The sequence below is a fragment of the Abrus precatorius genome, unplaced genomic scaffold (assembly GCF_003935025.1).
Source record: "Abrus precatorius isolate BTA unplaced genomic scaffold, Abrus_2018 Scaffold9, whole genome shotgun sequence".
Lineage (NCBI taxonomy): Eukaryota > Viridiplantae > Streptophyta > Magnoliopsida > Fabales > Fabaceae > Abrus > Abrus precatorius.
Genome location: NW_020874439.1, coordinates 8719884 through 8747819, shown reverse-complemented (window position 1 = coordinate 8747819; position 27936 = coordinate 8719884). Strand labels below are relative to the sequence as shown.

Here is a 27936-nt window from a genome sequence, read left to right as displayed (position 1 = left end):
AATACTATTTATGAAATATAAATAAATAAATAAGAGAAAAAAATAATCATACATGCTATCAAATACGTTATTAACTATTTGATATCAAATACGGCAACGGTACAACAGCTGATACCATTAACCTACATAAACTACTAGTGGAATAAGAATACAACACAAAAGACGGTGGGATTTATTTGGGGCTCCAATATCCCAGAGCAGAAATAAAATAGAATTTGTATTTTTGAAACACCTTGTTCAAAGGCTTTCATAAAGCTCCAAAGGAAGACGTGGTTCTAGCATCACTTCAAGTCCATTTTCCTTAGGCAAGGCCACACCTAACCCTTCAGTCATATCAACTTCAACACCACCTTTTGGGTACATATCAAAGCCTTGAAGTAACCGAGCCAAGGTCAAGTTAACCACTTGGAGCCCAAATGCCATGCCAGGGCATGACCTTCTTCCAAAGCTAAATGGGATTAGCTCAAAGTTTTGACTCAAAAAATCAATGTCTTGGTGAGTGGTGAGGAATCTCTCAGGCTCAAACTCATCAGGGTTGGACCATATTTGTGGGTCCCTTTGCAACTTCCAAAGGTTAATTAGCAAACGTGTGCCTTTTGCTACATGGTAACCTGCCACGTAGCAATCTTCTCTGGCTTCCCTGATCCCTGTTAAGGGTGCTGGTGGGTACAAACGAAGGGTCTCTTTAACAATGGCTTGTAAATAATTGAGGTTGTTGATGTCAGATTCTTGGACCCATCTTTTTTGTCCTACGTTGGTGTCCAATTCCTGTTGCGCTTTCTTTAGGACCTTTGGATGGTTTAGGAGCAAGGAAAGTGCCCATGTAAGTGTCATGGCTGTGCTTCCTGACGCCGTAAGTATAAGCATCTGCACCAAAAATTGGTGGGAATTAATAAAGTGTGGATCGAAAACATAATATTAAAGAAACTGTTAAATTCCAGCTCTTAAAAAAAGTATTGATTAGGTTAAACATAAAACAAATGTATATCTTAATTTCTTCATGAAATGCTGGTTAGTGCTGAAAATTTTGAAAAGTTCATTGTATATCATTTGGGTGGTTAAGTGTAATAATCTTTCTTAATGAAGTGTATCATTTTACTTCTAATTCAATACGTAAAACGATTTCTCTCTATATAATCCAAACAAACTATATCATGGCATATTTGTGACAAAAAAAATTCCCTTATTGAAACATGAAAAATCGACTACATAATTATTTTAATATGATTTTCCATAAAGAATATACACAAAATAAGCTTAAATTATTTAGTAGTTTAAACTAAATGATCTCTCATCAGTGAGACCAAAATTAGAAAACAAATTTGTACATAATGTTCAATTATAACATGAGAACTTACTTTGATGCTCTCTTTAAAATGAGTATCATATTTTCCTTAATTTTCTTTAACTTCGTAATTTATATCCTAAAATTTGTAACTTTTCCAATAATTTTAGAAGAAAATAAAATATGAATACACAACTTTTAGTCATAATTTCATAACTTATTTTCATTAATTTATAAATTTATAATCAATTCATAGGTAAATAAAAATTCTAATTATTTAAAAATTTACTAAATTATATATATACATATATAAAGAGTTTGGATCCAATTTACATCATATATCAAATTTAAATACTTACATAATTTTATAATTTTTAACGAAATACAAAATTTGATATTTACTTATAGGTTAAAAATATATTATATATTAAAATTTATTATATATTATTAAAAAAATTATTTATATATTATTAAAATAAAAAAAATATAGAAATAAAGACATATAATATGATTATTTTTAAAATTTATAAAATAAATACATTACATATTTTATTATTAATAGTAGTTATTTTACTAAATTAAATAAGACATAATTAAAAGAATAACATTTCTAAAATTAAGAAATTATATAAAAATTTTAAAATGTAAATTATTATTAAAATTTTAAAAAAATCAGAAATCAAAAAGTTATAAATCTTATTGAAAACTTACACCTTTTTTTTTTTACTAAATATTACGTTCAATAATATTTAGGTTTATTTTATTATAGAAAAAAATAAAAATATAAGAAAATAAATAATATGAAAGAAACTATAAAAATAATATAATGAAACATATGATATAGATTATCATAATAATATAGGGCTAAATATCCTTTTCACGCTTACATTTTGATGTTATTTTATTTTATTTTATTTAAGTGAATTTTTTATTTTGACTAATTTATAATAAATTTTTATTTTTAATTTATATGAACAATATAATTTATTAAAATATTCTTAAATGGTAATTTTTAGTTTAATCATGTCAATAAAAGAAGTTAGAAATTTAGTTCGTTAAAAACAAAAAGAATCATTTAAAAATAAAAAAAATTATTAAATTATAAAAAGAAAAATATATTTAAGTTGTTAAATTATCCCTGGTAGAATAGTCAAACCAATCAAATATCCGTCTTTTTCACAAATTGTGAGGTCAGTGTAGGTAGGGTGTCACACGTCACTTGATGGAGAAAAAGTCATGGACGTTGACTACACCGTTAAACCTATCAATACCATTTGTGGAGGACATTTTTCTTTCTTAAAAACATTGTGTGGAGAACATGCAATGTAATCATATAGTGCAATTAAATTATACAACAAAAATAAAGACAAAATATGGAATATGGTAAATAATATAATAAAGAAAAATTTTAAAAATTATTTTGACTATTTTTATTTATTTTTCTTAATAATTTTTTTTTATTGTAAAATTTAAACACTATGTCTATTTAATTTAATTTTTAAAAGATGAAAAACTTTTTAATTAATATTTTTGTTAGAATCCGTTACTTAAATCTCATAAAAATAATGATGTATAAAAAAAAATCATAAAACATTAATGTATTTTTAATGATACCGATTAAAAATATTATAATAAAAATATCTAAAAAAATACTTTATTCATGTGTATATTATCAATGAAGTGTTATGAAAAAGTGAAAATAGATTATATTTATATCGTACTTTATCATCAACTTTGTGAAAGCTAATTATAACAAATCATATATTTAGCAAATAATGTTGAATATTTTTTTTAAGGATCAAATTTTAACTCTTATATTTTAAGATCCAATTTAAAGTTTTTGTCAAATAAATATATATATTATTTTAGTAGGGCAAGAGTTAGTAAAAGACTTACTAATGAAAGATAAATTAAGAAATTGAATAATTAATGTTAATAAAATAATTTAATATTGACATAATGTTAGCATATATTGTGTGAATATATTTTAAGTTTCATTTTACATTATTGGGCAAAAATGAACACGAGTTAGTAAGTTACACAGTGGAAAGTTGTTTGCAGCTGTTGAAAGTTGATTATGAATATGAGTTTCTGAAAAGAAGGTTTGAGCATGGAAAATGGAAAACTAAGGAGTGGACTGCAAATTTGCCGTAGCAATGACCAACACATTTCCTATATGAAATTAATAACTTTAAATAGATTATTATTTATAAATTAAATATTTTAGAATTTAAAAATTTATTTTATTATATTAAATTAATTTCATTAAAAAAATTTAAAAATAAATTTTAAATATTTAATGAATAAAAAATTCTGGAATGTAAAAAAATAATAACTTTCCAAACACTTTTTTAAGATTTTAATATATTAAGGTAATATAATAAATTTTTATTTCTAAAATATTTTTTTATGATTATTGTATTGTATTTTTAGTTTTATTAATTCTAATTACTAAGATTGACTTTAAGCAAAAAATAAAAATATATTTTTATTAAAAATATATTTATTACATTAAATATATAAATAAAATATAATTTTTAATTAAATATTTTGTTTAAATTCTGACACAAAAGTTGAGGTTATTTTTTTTACTTAATATATTTTAATTGTGATTTGTTTCTTAAAAATTTTGTGGCATTTGAAGTCGTGTGGGTACTTCTTAGGATGGGGACCATCTACGACACCAAACGTGTTTCTTCCTTAGCTTGAAGTTTTATAATTGTACGATATTGGACTGATGGCTGTTGTTTTTTTTTGTTTTTTTTTTGTTTTTCTCTTTCGGTCTGCATTGATCCTATTATCTCTTATTTTATTTTATTTATTTATATAAAAATTTAAGATAATAATAATTATTATTCTTTCATCAATTTTTTTTGTCTATATAAAAATTTATACTATTTAAATGTTTAAAATAATAAATAAATAAATATACTCGTTAATAAAGAATAAATTATAAATTTAGCAACTAATTTTAATAAAATAATTAAATTTTTCAGTCTCTATAAATTTTTCTTTATCTAGAGTGATAATAAGAATAGAGGTACAATTGGAGTAGTTCAGAAAGAGACTCCTCATATTCTAATTTATAATTTACCAATTAATTAAGTCCAAGAAAATATCGATTTTTTTGGTTTATATGTAATTTATTTTCTCTTTTCGGAGATAAACAGAATTAAAAGCAATATTATTTTACTTACGGTTTTTTTATATGTATTTAAAGAATAATAAAAATTTATATGATAAAATTTTAATAAAATTTACAAAATTTAATATATTAATAATAATATTAAGTGTTATTACCTTTAATTTTATTTATAACAAGAAAATATAATTCATTTATGAAAATTAATAAAAAATATATTATAAATCTATTTTACATTCCAAAATTACTCATAATATTAAATAATTAATATATTTATTTAAATAAGGAATAAGTGAGTATCTTTTAATATAAAAATTATAATAAATACATTTTAAAATTATTTTTTATTTTTTTATAATTAAAAAAATATTCTTAATTATTTTTTACAAAATAAAATTAAATATTTTAATAAAATACGTCATTTGTTAATTTCTTATCACATGTACTTAATCGCGTGTAAAATGGATTTTAGAAACGGATTTGAAGTTATGTGAACGAATAAAATGTATCCTTGTAGATTTGAACGTTAAATAGTTTTCTTAGAGGATGTCATGCCGTTGAAACTTTGATTATATTCGTAACATAGAATGACTATTTACTGTGTAAAAATTTTTAGAATGATAATGCTTCAAAATTAAACTCAATTATTAATAAAATCTTTTTACACTATGATATATTTAAACTATTTTTATATTTTAATATAATAAATAATTTTAAAAAAATGTTACTGTTTGATATTTAAATTCAGTGAAAAGTCTGAGAATAGAGATTAAAGAACATTTGATTAACATAGTAGCAACTATTGCAGTGGAGGAAAAGTAGTACATACCATTGCTGTGGCTTTGATAGCTATCTCGCGCTTGCAGCCATAAATCTCATCTTGATCTTCAAATTTTGATATCATCACATCCATGAAGTCATTTTGGCTTACACCATTCCTCTCTTCACTCCTCTTTCTGAGATGTTCTTGAAGCCACTCCTCAAGAATAGAGTCCGTTTCCTTAGCGGTTCTCTTCATGAAACTCACATATCCTTGAAAATCTAGCCAACCAAGGTAAGGAATAGCATCAGCAGCCACAAAAACACCACTCAAATACGTTGCATCTTTTATGGCCTTTCTTAGCCTCCACGCCTCGTTTTCTTCTTTGTTAGCGCTTTCTCTACCATAGCGCTTCCCTGCTATCATTCTCACAATTATGTTAAATGTCATGTGCTCCAATAAATTGCTTATTGGCACACCATTCAATTTGTTGCCAAAAGACAAAGATGAGTACACATCTTTTACCAGAGAAAATGTTTCACTATCTCTCACATGCTTTAGCTTCTCAAGCCTATAACTTGAAAGAAGCTCGAGAGTGGCCATTTTTCTTATGTCACGCCAATATTGGCCATAAGGGGCAAGCCCAAAAATTGCATTGTTGTAACCAATGTATCTACCTGCTGCTGTGTTTGGCCTTGTGGCAAAAACTTTGTCATTTGTTATGAGGCATTCCTTGGCAATTTCCCTACTACTAACCACTAAGGTGTTGTGGCAACCCAGCCTAAGGGAGAAAATTGAACCATATTTCTCAGTCATGACCGAAAAGGTCCTAAAATATGGTACTCTAGCATTAAGAAGATGAAGGTGACCTATGAAGGGTAAAGCACCATAAGGTTCGGGTACTTTCTTGAGCTTAGATCCATTGGATGATCTAATGGACCTAAAGACAGTGTATGCAATTAACAAAGCTAAGATTCCTGCAATAGTTTGGACATAAGAAGCAGGATCCATATTGGAGATGATATTTGAGTAGACACAATACTTACACATCTATTTATAGCATCTGGCCATTGTTTAAGGACATGTTCAAAGGGTCCGATTATGAGATAACGACATAGTTACTTGAGTTTGAAATACAATTATTTTGCCTCATTATTGTAGTTTCCTATATAGTAAAATTTATGTCTTTCTCCGACAAGTTAGATCCAATAATTAAGAAAATTAAAATGGCTCTTACAAATTATTGCTTTACATTTTTTAAGAAACAAAAATAACTAGTTAATTTATCAAAATTAATAAAAAAAAACGCTATATATTATAAATTTATACTGTATTTTAAGAATAAAAAATGATATATAAAAATATTATCTTTGTAAAATTTGTTTTTAAAAGAAAAATGAAACGTGTTTTTCTCAGGTTAACTAAATTTCGAGGACATAAGAGAAACTTTTGGGGTGGGGGGGGGGGAATGGTTATAATTAAGAGTAATCAGGTTAAATATTAGGAGACATCAGCGTAATTTACGTTATTGTTTAAGATTATTCATTATGTATTATAAAAATGGTTCAATAATTTCAATTGAAAGAAACTATAAAGGTACTTGATTAAACTATTGTCATCAAAACATTCAAAATTTTGTTAATTTATAGATAAGACAAAGATATAGTTGAAAATAAATGCGATGATTAACCATTATTATGACTATATTGATTTTATGAAATGTTATGAAGTTAATTAATTGGTAAGTATTCCGTATGTTTCACATGTGGTACTGTTACACATCTTACTTGACTGCATTATAATCTTGGCATACAACAGAATTTATAAAATTATTATTAAGAAGATAATTAAAAGTTATAATTTAAATTTAGTTTAAAAATTATTTTGACATAACCCCTTTTAAGGATACTTCAGTAAATATTTAAAATTTACAAATAAAATTTTATTGTCATCTACTTTTCAAAAGTTATTTATTGTTCTTGTAACCATTTTCTCTATTTGTGCCCCACTATTAATCAGACCACGTGATTTTATTTGTTTAATTATTATTTTTTATTTTAAGAAAATGATAGTTTGAACTAATGTGTTGATGTCTTGGCCAAGTTAGAAGCTACTCAGTTGGAGTTATTTTGGGGTTTATAATTTTTTAATAAATTAGTAAAATTGATTGGTAAACTAAAAAATAAAGGAAGCTTATAAATTTTAAAAGAGAATTTATATTTTTTGAAAATTAAGTCATGTAACATTTAACTTATTAAAAATAGCCTCAAATATCATTAAGTACATTCATCGACTAATAGGGTTGTTCCAGCTTTATCGATAATTTCAAATTTGAATCTTACTTAATACACCTGTGTTAAATCTTCAGATAAAGTGCTTAACATGTGATTTAGACTAAAAAACAAAAAAGAGTAACTTCCAATATTTGTTTTAACCCTTATTTTTTTTAAAACAATTTATACAAGCATAATATAATCTTGAAACTTTTATTTTCAATCATTTAAAGTATTTTAAATATTTTTACAATTAAATTTGATCAAACAATCATAAATTATGAATTTTTAATTAAATTTAACTAACAAAGTATTTATAGGTGCTTATTCTCTTTTTAATTAAGAGATTCATCTCATAAACGCCTTAGTAGTATTCCGTGCCTTATATTTAATGTTACTTAGTATTAATGTATAATTTTTAAAAAATAACCAATTATTATGATAAAATAAATTTATTTTACTAAAATACTCTTATTAAAAACTATTTTTAGTGTTATATGTTTTATTCTTTACTTAAATAAACTATAAATAATGGTTTTATCAAAAATAATTAATACTTTTAATTATTTTAAAGTATTAAATAAATTAAAATAAAACACTAAAAATATATTTGGGATATTAATTTTAGAGAAAAATAGAATAGAGAACATATTTAATTTTAAATTAAAAATTTATATTATTTATATTATATTATTTTAAATATATTTATTTAAAATACAAAATTTATCTTGCCTTCCGCACCCAAACAACCCCAAATAATATCTTCATATGGATTTCTAAGAGAAAAAACAAAAAGAAAGATGCCAAAAGCTTTCCCAACAACTAAGAAATTGGCTTCACTCAATTTATGATCGACCGAAATAGCTCGTACGTCCAAACAATTAGTTTAGAGAAAGTTTGCCACAGTTTTTTAACGCATGCTAAAATTTATAAAAATATAAGAAAAAATTAATTTTAAAATAAAAAATGAGAATTTATATATTTTTTTAAATAAAAGATCATGTCCTGTCTTTAAATATAACTGGTCTAAGACTAATTTTATTCGAAGTTTGTAACTATCACGGATCTTAAATATATATATATATATATATATATATATATATATATATATTTGTTTTCATAATTAAAATAGATATTTTTTACTGCTTCAAACAAATAATTTTTTTTAAAGTTTCACTCCAGCATTACTAAAATAATAAATTTAGTTTCCTGAATTTAATATATAACATTTTTGAAAAGCTTTTGAAATATGCCTTAAATACTTTTAATTACAATTTTTATATTATAAATTACTTGTGATAAAATATTCAAGTTAATTTTTTTTAAAGAGAAAAAAAATTGAAAGAAACTATAAAATATGCAAAATATCTAAAATTAAAAGTTTATAAATTACATCTAGAGGATTATTTAGAAAGTGAAATAGAATTTTAGACAAAAATATTAAACTAGCAAGTTTATGGGTTATTAAATTAATTATATTTTAAAATTAGTTTATAATAACTTTTAATATGATTAGGTAAAGACTCTACAAGAATAATATATATATATATATATATATATATATATATATATATATATATATAAAAGAGAGATATAGCGAGTAAATTCATTATCAAAAATAAACATCGTAAATCATTTATTATTATTGTTTTATATAACACTACCACAGCTCATATGATACATCTTACAATTATTATTTACATTAATTTTATAGTAATAAAAAAGATAATGAATCTTATAAAAAACTAAATTTTTTTAAAACAATTACAATATTTGAAACAATATTAATGTCTTTAAGTTCATAAGAATATTTACAACAAAAACTTGAGAAAATAAACTCACGATGATGAAACAGAAGCAAAGATTTGAAGAAACAGAAAGGCAAAACATTTTTTGAACTAAAGTAAGGAAATATGCCTGTAAAAAAAATCTAATCACAATAAAAGATGATAAAATGATAAAAATGGTAGTTTTTCTCTTGTCTTTTTCTTTAACTTTCTATCTACAATTTCTTCTTCTTTCATTTTTTGTTTTATTCTTTCTACTCTCCTATTAAGCACTCTTCTATTCACCTTTGTGAACAAAATTTTTTTGATCCCTTTTTGTGTGCTCTCTCTTTATTATCAGAAATTTTTATTCTTTCTCTTTCTATTTTTTTTCCTCCTTTAACATTTTTGCTTTCTCTCGTTCTTCTCCCTCCTTCCTTCTTCTCTTTATCTTTCAAAAAATTCCTTTTCAAATTTTTTAGCCCTCCTTTTATGCTAGAGTCTTTCATAAAAAGCTAAACTCTGAATTTTTCCATATTTACATATAAAGCAACATTGATTTATGAGTTTAATTGTTCGCAATGTTTTATTTTTTTTATTTAGAAGCTAATTCTAAAGTTTTTTCATTTTATTAAGATTAAATTTTATTTTTTTAAATACTTTATTTTTATTCCTTTTTGTAATAATCAAATTTAAATTTTCAAAAAATAAATATAATTTTTTAAAGTAAAATTATAGTATTCACAATTGCTATGATTGCATTCCAATCATTAATAATGAGTTTTGCTAAAAATTGTGTCTTTAAGTACATATAAAAAAAAAGAGTAGAAACAACAACTCTTAATTAAAATATAATTTTACTTTTATAATTATTTTGAAAATCATTATAATATTTGTTATCAAATAAAATCTAACATTTTGAAAATTATTGAAATCAAAACTTTTTTCTAATAAATATTTAGGATAAATAATAAAAAGTAATTATAATAAATGATATTATTTTATTTCTTTGTATTAATTTTATGGATACATGTTAACAAAATTTAAAAATCATAAATTAATTTACTTGATAATTCCTATAATTCTAGTTATAAATGAGTCCCAAATATATATCTATGAATAATAACTGAAACAGAAAATCCAATGATCATCACAGTCACTGTTTTCTGTTTATTCTATTTTCTTAAATATATTGTTTATATGGTTTAAAATTGTTTAAATTAATTTTGATAAATTAATTTTAAATAATTAAATATAATCAAAACATGTTCATAAATTGTAGTTTTTAAATTAAAGTGTGTGTTTTTATTAGACAGTGTAAGAAATATTTTTTTCTATTTTAAATGAGCTAACCTATAATATAACTACATGATTAAAAAAAAAAGTCATAACTAATAACAGTAATCAAATTCAAGTATCGGCTCTTATTTGTTTTTTTAGGTAATATTTTTTTCAATTATAAAATTAATTAATTTATAGAGGGTACAAAAGCATAATCAATATAACGTGCAGCACAGTGCACCACTATTTTGTTGACTTTAGAGTAAGTCTTCTGTGATATAAAATATTTTTCCTTCCTAAAAATTATGCATTTTGGGAAATATGTTTTATGAGAATTATAATTTCTGATAATGTTATAAATATATTTAATATGTTTAAAGATTCTTAAAAATATTTTATGAATATGATAAATTTTCTTTTTTAACAATTGTCACTCCTACGAAAATCTTTTGATAAAAATAGTTAAAAATATTATTTTTAAAAATAATTTTTTAAATATTTATATCTTACATAAAATTCTAACATACGCATTGCAAAATCATCCATCATCCTTCGATGTATTCGAAACATCTGCATTTATTAGAATACGTATTCATTGCAAAGACTTCCTTCTAAGTATTTATATCTATGATCAATTGATCCATATGCTCGGTGACATACTTTATATCCTTTTAGATAAAATATTGATTCAAAAATATAATTTAACATATATTATAAAAATATTTTAATAAAAGTATATTTTCTTAAAAAATTTATAAAAAATATTTTACTCATTTTATAACTAATTTTTGTTTCAATTATATTTTATTAAAAATAAATAAATTAAAAAAATATTATACTTTAATATCAAAATTTTACATTATATGTAGACAGTTTTTTAAAATTTTTAAAGTATACTTTTTTATAAAATTATTTTTAAAAATCATATTAATTTTGTTCCTGTTAAGGAAACACTAGTCTTCAAGTTTCTGTTTTATTAAAGAAACACTAGTTTTCAAGTTTCTGCTTTGAAGCGGTGTCGTCCCTCTAACTGTCGCTGACGTAGGGAAGGTACCTGCAAAAGGTACTCCGATGCTGAAGTCAGGATTTAGTTCTGAATAATAAATGCTATTTAATAATGAAAAGTTAACCTTTTACATGTACTTCTTACCTTCCTTTTATAGATATTGTTATGAGTTAATGGGCCTGCTGAGTTAGCTTTGCTTTAGCCCTTTACTTTAAAGTAGATAATGTACTAATTATTACCCTTAATTAGGTTAATTACCTTCTAATCCTGACAAAAGGTATTCGACCAAACTGAACCGAATAGGTATTCAGTTTCCTTTTTTTATATGTAGGACCGAACAATTGCGTATCTAATACAAATTTTGTTAAAAATAATTTTATCAAACATTTGCGTGGGTCATACACCATTAAATGAGACAAGGAAATGCATCAATCATACCCCAAAACTATTTCAAACATTCACACAAGAAGCACATTCATGGACTAAAACTAATTAGACAGAGGAAAGAGTTGGGAAAAGGATCGCTCTTTTGTCTCATTAACGATCACAATCTAACATTTCCATTATTAGTCTCTGCTCTGGTTAGAATAATTATCTAAATTCTGTAATTTCTGGCCAGCCAAAGCCTTCCAACTGTTGTAATCAAAACCACAATCTAAATTGTCCCTGGTTGTGATTTGCAAGAATACAAATCAATTTCTTTTTGCTGCAAAAAGAAATCAAATTTTTTGTTGACCCAAAACAAAATCAAATTCTTTTTTACTTCTTTTTTCCAAGTTGGGTGTATTCTTATGATTAATTGTTCTAAAGCTAAGGAGTTGTGTTGTAAAATATAAACAGCATTATATGATTACAAATTTAATAAATTTTAACTTTATTATTTATTATATGTTTATTTAGGTAATTCTTTTTTGCATTTAAAATAACTTATTTATATTCTATAACTGATGAGATCTTCGAAGAGTTCAAGAGTCAAAATATAGAAATAAAAACATAAAAAAAGATGCGAGAAAACATTTAAGTGTTATTAAATAAACTCGAAAGTAAAAATACAAAAGACATAAACTGAAATACTCTGAAATTACAACAAGCTTTGAACTATATGTAAATATTTTTCATAAAACTTTCGGAAGTGATTATGTTGGAGATCTTGGATGATGTCTATTAGGGAGTGAATAAGTGACTATGGTCGTAAGTGTTGTTTTATGTATTTTTGTTTCTTTGTTTTTCCTTACTATATCTTTTTAATATTTCTTTTAGTCTTTCTTTTTTCTCTTTTTGACGCTTTTAAAGTATTTTTTCTCTATTTTCTTTAGAAATTTTTTTTGGCTAAAAGAATCTCAGACAAAAAATAGAAGTCATATTTATAAATTACTAAATGAAAAAAGTAATAATAAATGTATTTGCTAAAATATATCTCTAAATGTGGGCTATTCCCAAGAATTTAATTCCCATGATAGGTAACTGCTAAAACCAATCTTTGACCCTGTTGTCGCCTTCACCTATGGCCTAAATGTCGTTAAATGTCGTTGTCATTGTCTCACTTATCATTTTCTCCTACAATCCTAATATTCAACCAGAAAATCTACCAAATGTGTTGTGTCAAGATTCAAATTGAGCAAAGATTGGTCACGGGAGCATGCATCAGGATAAGTAGAGGAAGGAAAAAGAAAAGTAAGAGAAAGAGTAAAGGAAAAAAAAACTAAGGAGAGAGATTCATAAAGTTAATGTATTTTATGAAAGAATTTATTTGAAAGTTAGAGAAACAAATGAAATAAAAAAAAATTAAAAGAACGTTTTTAAGGATTGGTTCTTTGTTTATCAGGTCAAGTAATTTTTCTATATTATGTATTTATTTATTTTAAATGATATAAATTTTATTATTAATAAAATATTTATTCTTTAACTTTAAAAATAATGGTATATTTAATTTTAGAAAATAATTTAACTTAATGATACTTGTGTAATGCATGAACAAATATAGGCATATATATTAGAAACTAAAATTTTATTTAAAAATGATAAAATATAACAAATATTGTAACACTTGCATTTTTATTGCTTTTCTTTTTGAAAATACAAAATTTGGTGCAGGGAATCTTGCTCAAGTGAAATGTGTCTCGCTCAAGCGAGATGTGTCTTACTCAAGCAAGATTAATTTTTCTAGGCCACATGTTTTTGGGTACTCTTGCTCAGGCAAATGAATCTCGCCCAACCAAGAGCCGATAATGTCGCCTCAACTATCTTCTCACTTAAGCGAGAATGACTCGCTCAGGTGAGAAGACACAGAGAAAAGTGAGAGCTCTCTAGACTAAATCTTGTTCAGGTGAGGAGTGGTCTCGCCTAGGAGAGATTATCAAGTGAAGATATTTTTTGTCTGGTGTTCTCGCTCAAGTGAGAAGAATTTCGTCTAGGCGAGAATGGATCTCGCTCAAGCGAGAGTTTGCTCGCTCAAGCGAGAAGGCGCTAGTCAGAAAAGGTATTTAAGGAAAACTTCCCAAAAACTCTGAACCTCTTTCGAATCTGAACTTGAACGTCTATTCCATCTAATTCCAAATAATTTTCTTAGAGCTTAGTTCTCCAATCTCACTGCTATTTCTTTGTTTTCTCTTTCCTCAAAAGTATTCTACTTTGTGATGTTTAGGAAGAACCTTAGTCACTCGGACAATATTCCCCATCAAAATGTTGTACTTTTCTTTTGGATCTCACAAAGATTTTGATATTAGTGACCTATTTCCAATAGTTGATCCCAAACTCTAAGTCTCATCTATGCAATTTGACTCAAAAAACCTATATTATCTTTTTCTACATAACAAAACTATAAGATTTTTCTCAAAAGCATGATGTAAAAAATGAATATTTGGTATGAAATACCTATGGTATGGTTTAAGAATTACCTAAAAATGAGTTTTTAGGAAGTTTTCATAAACATGTTGTTCAATATATATATATATATATATATGTTGTCAATGTTGTAAACTATTATTTTTGAATAATGTGTCGGAAGACGAAAAATAGAAGATACTAAACTCTAGGATATGCATTTTAGACTATTCGACTAGATTGAGTTTAAAGGTGTCTGACTTTCGGCATATTGTATTGGTTTGTATGAGTGATAATTTGAATTGTTGAGAAAATGTGAATTTGAGGCATAGGATTAATATCAATGTATTATTAAATTGTATGGTGTAAAATGGATATAGCAAGAAATGTGATTAGAGCTAGGTCTAAGGGTGTTTGACCTATGGCAAATTGATTTATGAATCAATTGTATTTAAATGATATGTTACAATGATTGTGAAACTTTGTTTAAAAGTTGATGAATGTTTGAAAAATGGTAAATTCATGTTGATGAGAGAAAATTATAAAAAAAGAATTGATACAAATGGTTGTGAATGGTAATTTAAAGTTATTATGTTAACAAAATGGAAAGAGAAGTGCTGAGAAAATTTGTCATGAAAAATTGATGAAAATGTGTATAGATAATTACAAAGATACACTAGGAGTATAGAGTTCAAAGACGATTTGAGAAATCTTGAGAAAATGAAGACGATGAATGCTATTCATAAGTGGGTGTACATAAATTGCTAGAAGCAAAAATATTATAGGTCTCACAATCATTTTCTGACTATACCTTTGCTAAAAAGGGTAGAGGAAACACAGATTGTATTCGTTTTGTTCAAGCTAACCAGCGACTATCTATACTTATAGAAGACCTTAAGGTATCCAAGGAACAATGATTGTGGAATCGTGATAAATGTGATGTGTTATAATATAATGATTATATGATTATAATGTGTTGTAACATATTGATTGATGTGATTAAAATATATGTGTTGTAATATATTGACAGGTGTGATTATAACGCATGTGTTGTGACATATTAATTGGTGTGATATAATATATGTATTATGACATGTTGATCACTGTAAAAAAGGTATGTTACAAAATACTATTGATATGATTGGACTTAGTGTTTAATTTGTTAAAAATTTGTTAATATAATACATGAATTAACATTAATTGGTGCATATTTGTCAAGATAATGTTTTCTATATTATTTAATTTCATTCTACAAATGGAGGATTTAGTGGATAAAAAATATTCACCATTACTAATTATATTTAAAATGTGAAATTAAAGAAATAAAAGAAGGTTGAATTGATCTAGAATCATATTCTGTATGAGATTGTAAGGAAGAATTGATATGTTAGGGTTTAGATTAAATTGAGGACTATAATAATTTTGATCAAATTTTTCATTTAAAGTTGATAAGGATATGTAATTATTTTCATATTTTTTATTTTGAATGTATAATATTTTGATAATTTTGATTGTAATTAATGATTTGAAATGTATATGTAATATTAGTAGTTGATTATTTTCATTGTAATTTACAATCAGTTTTAGATAAGAAAATTCATTCTGTTGAGAGGTAGTGTTGAGTATGTTGAAATAAATTATTAAGATGTAAATTTTATTCTTTACTCTAGTTATAAATTTAAAATTTTGAAACCATTTATTTTAAATTTTTTTTACCCTTGTGTTTTCTTATAAATAAAATAAGATAAATGAAAACTTTATTTTTCTCCAATTCTTTACACTATATTATAAAGAAAATTCACTTTATATTTCCTTTCTTTGTTATAAATTACTACTCAGGCAAATTTGAAATATAAAATAAGAGCATTATAAATATAATAAAAAAATATTTTCATATAAATAATATAAAAACCAAAATAAATTATTGATAACATAATAATAAGAGAGGTTATAAAATTGAACATTGACATAATTTGCAATTAAAAGTTTAATAGGTAAAGACATTAAAAATGAAATTGATTAACTCAAACTAAATTTCTAAAAATTTCTTTGTAAATAACATTTGAAGTAACACTACTATTTTTATCATTACTTATACATATGAGAACTTTCAATCTTTTACAATTTGTAACTCTTGAAAATGCAACATATAGTTTGGTAAAAAAAAATGAGTGTCAATAAATAAACTTAAACATATTTGAGAGATTGTTCTTTACTTTTATTGATTGTCATTGTAAAAGAAAAAGCTATTGGAAATTGTCTCCTTTGAAACTTGAAAGAAATTATATTTGAGACATCCTCTTTCAAGAGACAATCTCAGTATATAAATCAACAGAATTACAAATACTCTCAGGCTAAATATATTTCTTAAAATATAAAATAGTTCAAGTTACAAAGTACTTACTTACAAAAACATAAAAAAGTACTCATGATTACTCTCCTTTTTCTAAGATATTTTACAAGGGAGAGATTTCTAACGTCTAAGATTTCCATTACTAGTCTTATTTGTACAATATCAATTGGGTTTTGGCACTTGGGTTCTGACACGAGACCTTCTATTTGGATCTCTTATTGCTTGCACTCCATGAGGTGGTCCTAGGAGAGTTAAGTATTTCACAACATAGATTAGAGGAAATGAGACTTCAATTTGTAATGTTTCAAACATAATAGTTGATTCTGCTAATGAGTTATTAATTTCAAATAGATTGAAGATAACATCAACCATAAAAATTATAGTTTGATTAATCGTGTTAAAATTTCATCATCCTCCTTCAAAAGTGAATATCATGCAACAATGTGGTATAACCCTGAAGTACATCATGTTTCTCATGATTACATGGAAACATCACAAAATAGAAAGGGTAAGTACATGATATAATACCTTCAATTTTCTGGCTCTTGTATGAAAAATTGAAGTTTTGGTGCAAAGTACTCGCTATAACGACATGCCTGTCGCTGTAGTGAGGAAGAACGTCTAGAATCAGGCTTTTTAACGCTCTCTCATTGTAGCGTTCTCATAATTACATGGAAACATCACAAAATAGAAAGGGTGAATACATGATGTAATAACCTCAATCTTGTGGCCCTTATATGGAAAATAGGAGTTTTGGTGTAGAGTATCTCATTGTAGCGAGATGTCTGTCACTATAGCGAGGAAGAGCGTCTTGAATCAGGCTCTTTGATGCTCTCGCGCTGTAACGAGGAAGCTCTCGCTGTAGCTAGAATGATAGACAGCAAAGGAAAAATTTGTCTAATTTTTTATTGCGGCGAGAGAAGGGCTCGTTGTAGCGAGAATATCACAAGTTAAGGGGCATTTAAGGGCTTTCAACGTAGAAAATTTGAATTATTGTCACACTTCAGAAGAGAAGTAAATTTGACTAGCAAGTGTACTAGTGTTGATGTAGCAAGTTATAAAAATGATAGAACTATATTAGAGTCCCAAGTATCGATCTTAGGAAATAAAAGTGTTCAATTACCACTTCACAAGGCCACAATTAGTTGAGCTTCACAAATTTCAGAGAGTGTTTGGAATTAAAATTGACAATATTGAAATCAGAAAAGAAACAGACACTGAATATGCAAATGTGTGATGAACAGATGTGGAAGACATAGCTAGGGAGTTGTTTCACCAAAACTTCAATGTTGAATCATTAAAGTTCTGAACTTGCAAGTAATTAGAAAGAATGACAATCAGTTTCATATTGTATTATTCAGAGGTTAATTCCTTAACTCAGTGAACCTAACATTCAATCAAATCACTCTAATTCCTTAGATCTGGTCCAATTTAATGTTGCTTTAAGTGTAAGAAACCAAAAGATTGCAAGATCAAATTATCTTATTCCTAAGAAAGCTATAATCCTGGTAATTGATTCAGATCTGAAGAACAAATTCAATTTCCATTGATAAGAGTTCTTCTGCAATTAGTTAATCAAACTTCCATTCAATTACTATGTAAAGTGAAGAATCAACCACTCAATTCATTCCACTACATGAAATCTAGATCCAAAATCAATTCAACACATTCGTTTTGGATTCACAATCCCTAACTATGAAGAAATTACACAGCCATTACAGCAAAGAAAGAAAAAGAAAGAGAAGAAGAGAAAGAACGCAGAAAAAGCATCTTCAATCGATCTTTAATCAGATTCCTCTAGGTTAAAGCTCAGTGTTCATCCCTAATCTCTCTTTCAAACTCTCTCTACACCAAGAAATAAAGTGAAAACAAAAAATGAACAAAAGATCCAAAAATCAGAGCATTTCTGCAATTTATAAGTTTTTCCGCCTTCTGCGCGTTATCACTTTTCTTCATAAGAGTAGCCACGCAGAGGCTTATATGGTGTTTTGGAAGACTGGAATGATCACTTTTATTCATAAAAGTGGCAACGCTGGAAGTCGAGTTGTGCGCGTGTTCACTTTCATGAGTAAAAGTGGCCACGCGCAAGTTGCAAAGCTGAAGGTCTCTCTGGAACGTTCACTCTTGTTTGCGAGAGTGATCACGCGCTACTCGCTTTGTATGGAGCTTCTCTGGAACATCCACTTTCACTAGCATAAGTGGTAACGTGCTATTATGCTGAGTTTGAAGTCTTCTGGAATGCTCACTTTCGCCATCGAAAGTGACAAAGCACATCATGTAATGTTTGGAACCTCTCTAGAACGCTCACTTTCACCAACGAAAGTGACAACGCGCACTGTGTTCTACTAAGAAACTCTCTGGAACACTCACTTTCATTGGCAATAGTGATCATGCCCACCTTAAACTCCATAAACCTTGTTCTTTGAGTCCAGACTTGCTGCTTTTCCTCTATCTTTCCATTAATCTTCTATCTTCATGAACTTTGCTAAGAATTTTCTACAAAAACACGCTTGAATTATTAATTTCTATATAGAAAATACACAAATGCTAAAATAACTATGTATTTAAAGAAAACCTTCAATCATTCTATTTTTATAAGTTTTTCTGCTTTTTTCAACATATTTTCCTTATCAAATGGATTAAAACTATTGTAATATACTAGTAAAAATATGGATTCATCACCATCCCAAACTTGAATTTTTGCTTGTCCTCAAGCAAATCAAACCAATCAACGGGTAAGTTCCTCCACTTTTCAAAAATCAATTAACAAACTACTTTTTCAAAAATTTTAAACTTCCAATTCTGTGTTTTTTTTACTTCTTAATTCAATCAAGTTATTCATCCAATCGCTCATTATGATAGTCACACTGCATTAATCATGCTATGAGCAAGAATTGCTATCTGAGTTCATGTATTTCAGAAAAGTTCATGTGAACAAAATTAAGAAACATGATCACAGCTCATAAGAAGTGTTTCCCTCATCACTCAATAGTGTTTAGGCTATTGTTTTCTCTCTAAATCATCATTTTTACCACACTCTACCATAGGCTTGCATATATTCTCAATCTCCTCTATAAAAATGTAACAAATCACATATCAAGAGGACTTTTCAGGTAAAATTGAGGTTAAGTAACAGGTAGGTGTTCAATCAATTTAGGAAACAATGTAGGTTATGCCAAACAGAAAAGATGCAATTCAAGTAGATGAGATTCAAAATTTAGAATGAGATTGTCCTCAAGCAATGTCATACAATATCACAACATGCCACCTTAAACTTAATTCTGAAAATCATCTTTGATTAAACTCAAATTGTTTCTTTCTTATTTGGATATGTCTCATGGTTTTTCAGGAGGGCTTGTATTGAAGTTGACCAAAAGAAAGGTTAAAAGCTCAAAAGGGTGAACTAGGAATTTCAGCACAAGGGAGGTTTATTTAGGCTCTAAGCATGAACAAAGAAGGCCTCATCATATATGTGAATTGTACATTTTACAAATTTAATCAAGAAACAATGCAAGTTCTAGAGGTGCAGCAAAATATGAGATCAATCAACACACAACAAGAATTGCATGAGGTTCAAGTCTCACCAAGGATATTTAAGTGAACATGTTAATCAATGAAGCTTACAATTCACTTTTTTAGAATTATATGCACACAGTAGCAAGACTACCTTATTTTGAAAATTACAAGTGTGGTCTCATTTTGAGAATGGGAAAAACAACTTAAAAAGAAAAATTAAATCAGAATGCACATAATTGTCAATTAAAATGCAATTATTTCACATAAACCAGTTCAATATCTATACTACTATTTTTGTGTTTTTCTGAATTTTTTTTTTCAGTGTATTGTGAAGTTAACACATGAATAAGAGGTAAAGAATTAACCCCTTTTCATGGCAGCTTGTGCAGGTGTCAACATCCCTATGTTTGAGTGTTGTGTGATAGTGACAACTTCTGCACAAAACACCAAAGTTTTCTCAATTAGCAAGTAAAAAGGCAATTAGCTGCAAAACTAGTAGATATTTAAAACATAAATATTCATAACTAAAATTAAACCAAAATGTACCCAAAATGTAATTACAATCCCAAAAGTTTGAAATTTAATTACAAAAATTTGCAAAAATTCTAAATGACAGAAATTAAAAAGTCCCAAGCTATTCATCTGCTTCATCCTCATCTAAGGTTTCTTCTTCCTCTGATTCTTCATCCTCTTCTTCTTCTTCTTCTTCTGCCACTTCTGGTTGTGGAAAGTGAGTCTTATAGATGGGAAGGTCTTTGAAGATTGAAGATTGAAGATCGAAGGCATTGAGCATTTTCTGCTAAGTTTGGTGTGTGGTACATCTCATCCTTGGTCATTCCCATCTTTTGACCAATGTTTAGCAGAACACACTCCAGCAGCATAATTCCAGATTTGACACTGCTGTGGAGTTCATTTTGTCTCTCAGCCAACTAGTTCTGCCTTTTAGCCATCAGATTTAGGGTGTCCTTCATCTTCATTGGCTTGTCTTTCTTCAATTCAGATGGGATAGGGGCTACTGAGGTGCATGAGGTGGTGGCATATATCTCTTTCACCATGTTTACAGAAATAGAGGGAGCAGATCTGATCCTCTCTTGGTAGTCCCCAAACTCTACCCCTGCATCCTCACAAAGTAAAGTTATTAATGAGGGAAAAGCTAGTGAATCTCTCTTTGTTTTCAAAATATTTATGATGCATTCACTAATCACTTCTCTCACATCAATGTACATATCATTAACAATTGCAAATAATAATTTAGCTCTCTTTACTGCTAGTGTTGAACTATGCTTGACTGGCATAAAGGAGTTAAGAATGAATGTGCTCCAGACTTTAGCAAAGGGCACCAGATTTTTGGTAGTGATGCATTTGGGCTTCTTGGCCTGGTTCAGCTACCCAGTTGTGCCTGGCCTTCCAATTCTCTGCAGAATTTCCACATAGTCCCTATCTGGACTATTCTTGAAGGTACCGAACTCTAGCTACCCAGGTTGCTTCTCAGAATTAATGTTCAGCACTCTATTGATGTTGGCAGCAGTAAAATCCACTCTCATCCCCTTGACCATTGTGTGGAATTTGTGGATTTGATCTCCCTTGATCTGATGACGTTGACATAGAATTCTTGTGTAATTTCTCTCCAGCCCATGCCAGCCAATGAGCAGAAGGAGTCCCATTCGCTTTTCTGGATTTCCTCCTTAAATTCTAGGTAATTCTCTCCAGCAATTTCAAATGCTCTGTCTGGGACGATCTTCCTTCTGAGTATATTGGCCCTGAAGTAGTTTTCATGGGCCAGACTCCTAAATCTGGGGTCATGCATTTCTATAGGCCTTGAAGCTGAGGCTCCATCCATTCTACCCCTCTTTGATATTGGAGTGCCTCTGGAAGATTCAACTGGAGTGTTGTTTGATGTTCTTGCCATTTTCAGAGTGCTGCAATAAAAAATCAATTTAACAAGTTAAATTTGCAATGCACAGTTGCAAAAGTATAGATTTACAGATATAAAAGTACATATTGCTGCTATGTAGAAAAATTGATTTTAAATAAGTTAAATTGCAGACTGCTATCAGGACAATGTAATACACAAATGCAGAAGTACAGATGCGCAACATTGAACAATCAAACTCAGAGGGATTTCTAATTTGTATCCCTAAATAGCAAGTTTCATAATGCATTCACTATCACAGAAAAACAGGGCAACATAGAAAGATATTTTCAGGTTTCAACTAATTTTCAACACAGTTCTGCAACCTAATCATTTTCAGCAAAAAGCTTATTTTATTAGAATAATGCAAAGCTGATTATCATGAAATTTTGCAAACATTTAGTTTAATACACAACATCAACTAATTTTAGACAATTACTTCAACAATTTCAAGTCAAATATTTTCACTGAAGTCTATTTAGGTCACTCAAATTCTGCAGAAATTTATTCAAATAATTGGCACAACGGTGGTTGTTCTGCAATGCAAATACCTCAGCAAACACTGGGAACACAGAGAAATTTGGAAGTATAGAGTAAGCGCGAGGACAATGATGACAAGATTTGGGGGTTAGGGTTGCTTTTGAAAATCAACTTTCGAGAGCAGTTTAGACTTAACCGCTCTCTAATCCACACTTCTTACAGCGGTTCAATTTGTCAACCGCTCTGTAATCTTTAAGAAAGTGGTTCCACGTGTTAAACGCTCTTTGAAATATAGATATTCTAAGAGCGGTTGTTTAACAACCGCTCCCAAGCTAGCTTAAGAGAGCAGTTCATTTAGAATCGCTCTCTAAAATTTAGATGTTCTTATAGCGGTTACATCTTAACTGTTATCCAAGTTAAGTTAGAAGAGCGGTTACAACTGAATCGCTCTGATAAGTATATGTTCGAGAGCAGTTCATTTATAATCGCTCTCAAAATGGTACATTAGAAAGCGGTTCATCTGAAACCGCTCTTAATGGGTTAAATTAGAGAGCAGTTGAGCGCCAACCGCTTTCTTTGTCTCTTATACAAAGCAGTTTTACTAACCGCTATTTAAAATTGTGCTACAAAAACTCATTTTTGGTGTAGTGTCTTATTCTTTAAATAATTGATTTGACACTTTTCAATTATCCTTAATTTTCTTTCTAAAGGTAGAGATGGACTAAGAAAGTCTTTTGGTCATTCAAGCCTTCCAAAGTCATCTTTCATCAATCTTTTATTTGTTTTCTTCTTAAAGAAAAATTTGTTATAATCTTCTATGCTATACTAACGGTCATGAGAAGCAAAAGCAAAGCTAGAGAAAATTTTCTAGGACTAGAGTTGAAGTGAAGATTTTGGTGATGCACCCTCCTTCATAAGATGTGGTTAATTTGGGTTAAGGATCTTGTTTTTGGCCTATGGGAGGTGTGGGAAGTTTTTAAGTTAGTTTATGTGTCAATTGTTGAGATTGAGATGATTTTTTTAGGTTTTTGTGTGGTAAAGGTTTAAAATAGTAGTGGTGTTCACAGGCCGAGTAAATCCAACCAATCTGATCAACTCAATCCAATTCAAACAAAAATTAACAAATTAGGTTAAGTAATCAGATCTTAAAAGTATAAACTTGATCATTTACAAGTTGGTATCAAGTTTGTTCTTTCATAACTCGATAAACTCGACTCAACCCAACCAAATCACATATAAAAAAAATAAAATATTTTATAATATTTTTATTTATATTTTTAAATTTAATTTTGATAAAAATATTTATTATTTAATCATAAATCAAAATTTTGTATATTCATATTGATAGATTAATTTAATTTAATAATTTTATAAATTATAAAAAAATTTATTTTCATGTAAAGACCTAATTACTTGACCAAAATTAATTAACATGTTCATGATTGGGTTGCGTTAATCCAGGTCACATGTAAAAAAAAGAAAAGAAAAGAAACAACCATCCAATCCGACCCGTGAACACTCTTAAAGAAAAGGCGGCTTGTGATAAGTGAATGTTTAAAAATAATCATATGAAAATTTCAAATTAGTCTTCAAATTTCCACATGTATGATAGTAAAGACAACTTCATTATGTCATTGAATAGCTTGCTTGAGCTTTTGTATGCGTTTTATTGTCTTTTCTCTTTTGTAGCATGCTTTTTTTGTCTTTAAAATTTCTTTTTAGCAATGATCGCTTGAATTCTAATTCTCACATTTGCTTGGAGATCATGCACTTGCATGAATATATGTAGTGGATAGTTAGTAAGGCTTGGATTTTTCTTTACAGATTTAGCCTTAAATGCTTTTTGCACATTTGATGTTTTCTGGATCAATCTCACTGTGCACGGGAATTTGAGGATAAGGGTTTCAAACTCATACTTCTTCTTTGGTGGTTGTGTAGAAGTAGGTTGCTTTTGTTTAAAGACAATTTTTAGATTTGACTAAGGTAACTTAGTTTAGGATTGTTTAGTGTCCCCAACAACGCTTGTTACCTTGAAGTCAGAGCAATGGTAGTACGCTTGTTGTCTCTCCTACTTCTTTAGCGACATGGACTTAGATGCTCACATCACTTTTTTCTTCGTCAAATATAAAGTCATAGCAAATGTGGTAGCTTGTTTCTTTGTTATCAAGTCATAGCAACTACAATAAATTTGTGGCTTTTTTGCCCTTTTGGGGTTAATTTTAAAAAAAATTATCAAAATAGGGCTTTATGGAAATAAATTCCTGGTCTGGGGTTGGCGGGTGATGTGGCAAGAGAATCGTCTATAACAGAGACGACACATATGATGACGTGGTGAACTGTGAGAGTGTCATCCCATCAGTAACCGACACTCATGAGAGTGTCGTCCCATGATTAACCGATACTCATGAGATGTCGACACGTGTTGCTCAATGAACTTGTGTCATCTATTTTTGGATGATTTTAGTAGCGTCCACAATAGAGACGACTCCAGTTCTGTCTAACCACACCCGATTTTAATGTGATTGGACGATTCTCTTGCCATGTCACCCGCCAACCCCAGACCAGAAATTTGTTTACATAAAGCCTTATTTTGATAAATTTTTTTAAAATTAACCGCAAAAGGGAAAAAAAGCCTAAGTTTGTTGTCTCTTCTACTTCTTTAGAGATACAAACTTAGATGCTCAAATCACATTTTTTTTGTCAAATAAAATGTTATATTTGTTATCACTTAATTGAATTATGATTTTAATCATTTGATACAAGAACATTATCAACGGTGAGTATAAGTTTGTTACCAAATTTACCTATACTTTATCTTTATTTATTTATTTATTATTATCATTAGTTAGTTTATTTTTAATCCAAAGTTATCACAGGACTTGCTATCTAGCTCACCAAAACCAAACACGAAACTAAAAGCAAAAAATAAAATAAAATTGTTGGACTTTTAGAACCCTTTTTGCTAGTTTGTTACTCTTTAATGTATTATATAATACTGGGCGATTAAGGGAAGAAAATAAAAGAGACCCACTACTTGGAAGCTTTTACACATTCAGAACCTTGGAACTGGAGTGCAAGCTCGACAAAATTTCAGTGGTTGCTGGCTGGGCAAGTTCCGATGGTTGGGGGTGCAAATCTGGGAGGAGGATGTGCTGAATTGAGAGACAGGATTTGGGGCTTGTGTAGGTGGAAAATTGCTGAAGACCCCCACTCTCAATGATTATAAATCTTCAATTTATTCCCAAAAATTGTGTGCTAATAGTAGAATAAACCATATATTGGTCTTCGAGAAAAATCAAAGGACACTGGAAGTAAGTTGCATAATTATCCAAGTTCATAACTTGCATAATGTAACTAATAATGTGTGGAATTCCAGTGGTATCTTTCACACTCCTCTAACCACGCATAAATTTTAACATAATTGATAATTGATATCATAGGGGGTGAACCTTAGCATAATTAGCATAATGGTAATAAGAATACTTTCTTTTGACTTGGAGGCCATAGGTGCTTGTAAATAACCTCACCATTTGTAGGGGTAAGATTGCATACATCTATCCTCATACTTGTAATAGGCAAACTTTGATGTCGTTTCACAGTTAATTGTCATGAAACCACTCCAGATATGTATTATTAGTATGACTAATTAGAGAGACAAATACCCTTTACTTTGAGTTCCTTACAAGCAACAAATACTTGCAAGATTCTCCTTATTACATAATGTAGTACGTTATATTCTTTCATGACTCATTTGCCTATATTCATTTTCTTTCTTTTACTTCATGGCCATATCCATTGTATATATAACTGGTACTAATATTTAAAATATTGAAAATAAGATAGAAACGCAAGAAGAAAATTTCCTTTGCAAGGAAGAATTGCTGCTTAACAAAGAGAAGCAGAAATATTTGAGTATATAAATTGTAGCAAAATGCTGTGAAGACCAAACAATCAAAACTGAAACACAGTCTCCTTGATATGAACTGGTATTAATACTATAAATGTAGGATGAAATCTTCTTTTCAAGAAAAATTGGTGCTCAACAAACAGAAAACAGCAACTGGAATAGCAGAAAATGTTTTAAAGAGAATACAATCTGGGATGAAACACAGACTTTGTCGTCCCTTGCCAAAGTCCCTAAATCATTCAAAATTATGTTGTTCTTCTCCATCACTTTCCACTCCTCTTTATTTACTTTTCCTTTCCTCTGTCCAACAGCAACAACTGAAAAGCAATTCCTACCTCCCTCCTTTCTCCCCTCCTCCTGTAAGCATACTGTATGGTGTAACCAATTGGCAAGCTCAGCAACATGTAACTAACTCTCACCCTCAACACACTTCTTTTTCTTACGTGTATATCCGTATTTTGGGCTTCCCATGAATTGAGCCCACCAACTGATCCATGTCTTGTAATGCTTCATGATCCACATTACTTATATTTGGTACTCTATCACTTTCCCAATACTGTTTCCTCCTTACTCCTAGCAGAATTCCTATTTATCTTATAAAAAACATGTAACATATTCCTTCGTTCATTCTTCTCCAGCCTACTCTTCGTTTTCTCTTATATACTTGTCGAAGGACCATCAAATTATCTTTTGCTATTGTCAGAAACCTGTTGAAAGTCATCCTGTTACCTTCAAGTTATCACTTACAAATATAAGAAAAAGCAACAAAAAAAAAAAAGTAGAAGCCAAAATAAGAAACATGACTAAAATTGGATTCTTCTCTGCAAAGGAAAAGATCTTTTCTATGGTCATTCTAAAGTAAAGGTGGAATATCAGAGTTATCTCCTGTTACTTTCAAGTTATCACTTACAAATATAACTAACTTTTATGTTTGTCAATCTTTCTGCAAGATTTATAAAAAGATGCCTCAATTCCTTGGCCTTACTCATCACTGCCTCTGCCACCAGGCCAACCACCATTTGATCAAAGAATTTCCTTCTTGACCTTCATTGGGCTCTTATGAATAACCTTAAACATTGACAAACAGATTTGTACAACTTTTGTTATTCTCATATCTGCTTCTGTTTCTGAAATAATTTTGCAATATCTTGTTGGCATAGTGGTTACTGGATACTAAATACTAATTGAGCCACAGTATGAATATAGTGAGATTCCTCTTCTAATACTTTTCAAAATGAAATTAGGATGAGCTAACTAAAGGATTACCGTGGGGGTATTACTATTCACTCCAGGTTATAAGAATCCTGTCTGCAATTGCATTAAGGGAATAGGTGAATAATAATAGAATAAGTATGCAATTTGATTCCTGGAAGTGACACTTTTTTATCTTTCGTCGACTCTGAAAGTTTTGCTTTTACAATTTAATAAGGCT

General features: G+C 28.4%; 1 protein-coding gene across 1 annotated transcript; it reads right to left on the bottom strand.

Annotated features, from left to right (window-relative positions):
* On the bottom strand, positions 1-6208 carry LOC113849582 (cytochrome P450 CYP82D47-like). Its single transcript, XM_027479584.1, has 2 exons — positions 5257-6208; positions 1-867 (listed from the first exon to the last, which is right to left on the bottom strand). The coding sequence occupies exons 1-2, from the start codon at positions 6196-6198 to the stop codon at positions 238-240; spliced, it is 1572 nt and encodes a 523-aa protein (XP_027335385.1). The 5' UTR covers positions 6199-6208; the 3' UTR covers positions 1-237.
* Positions 6209-27936: the final 21728 nt, after the last annotated feature.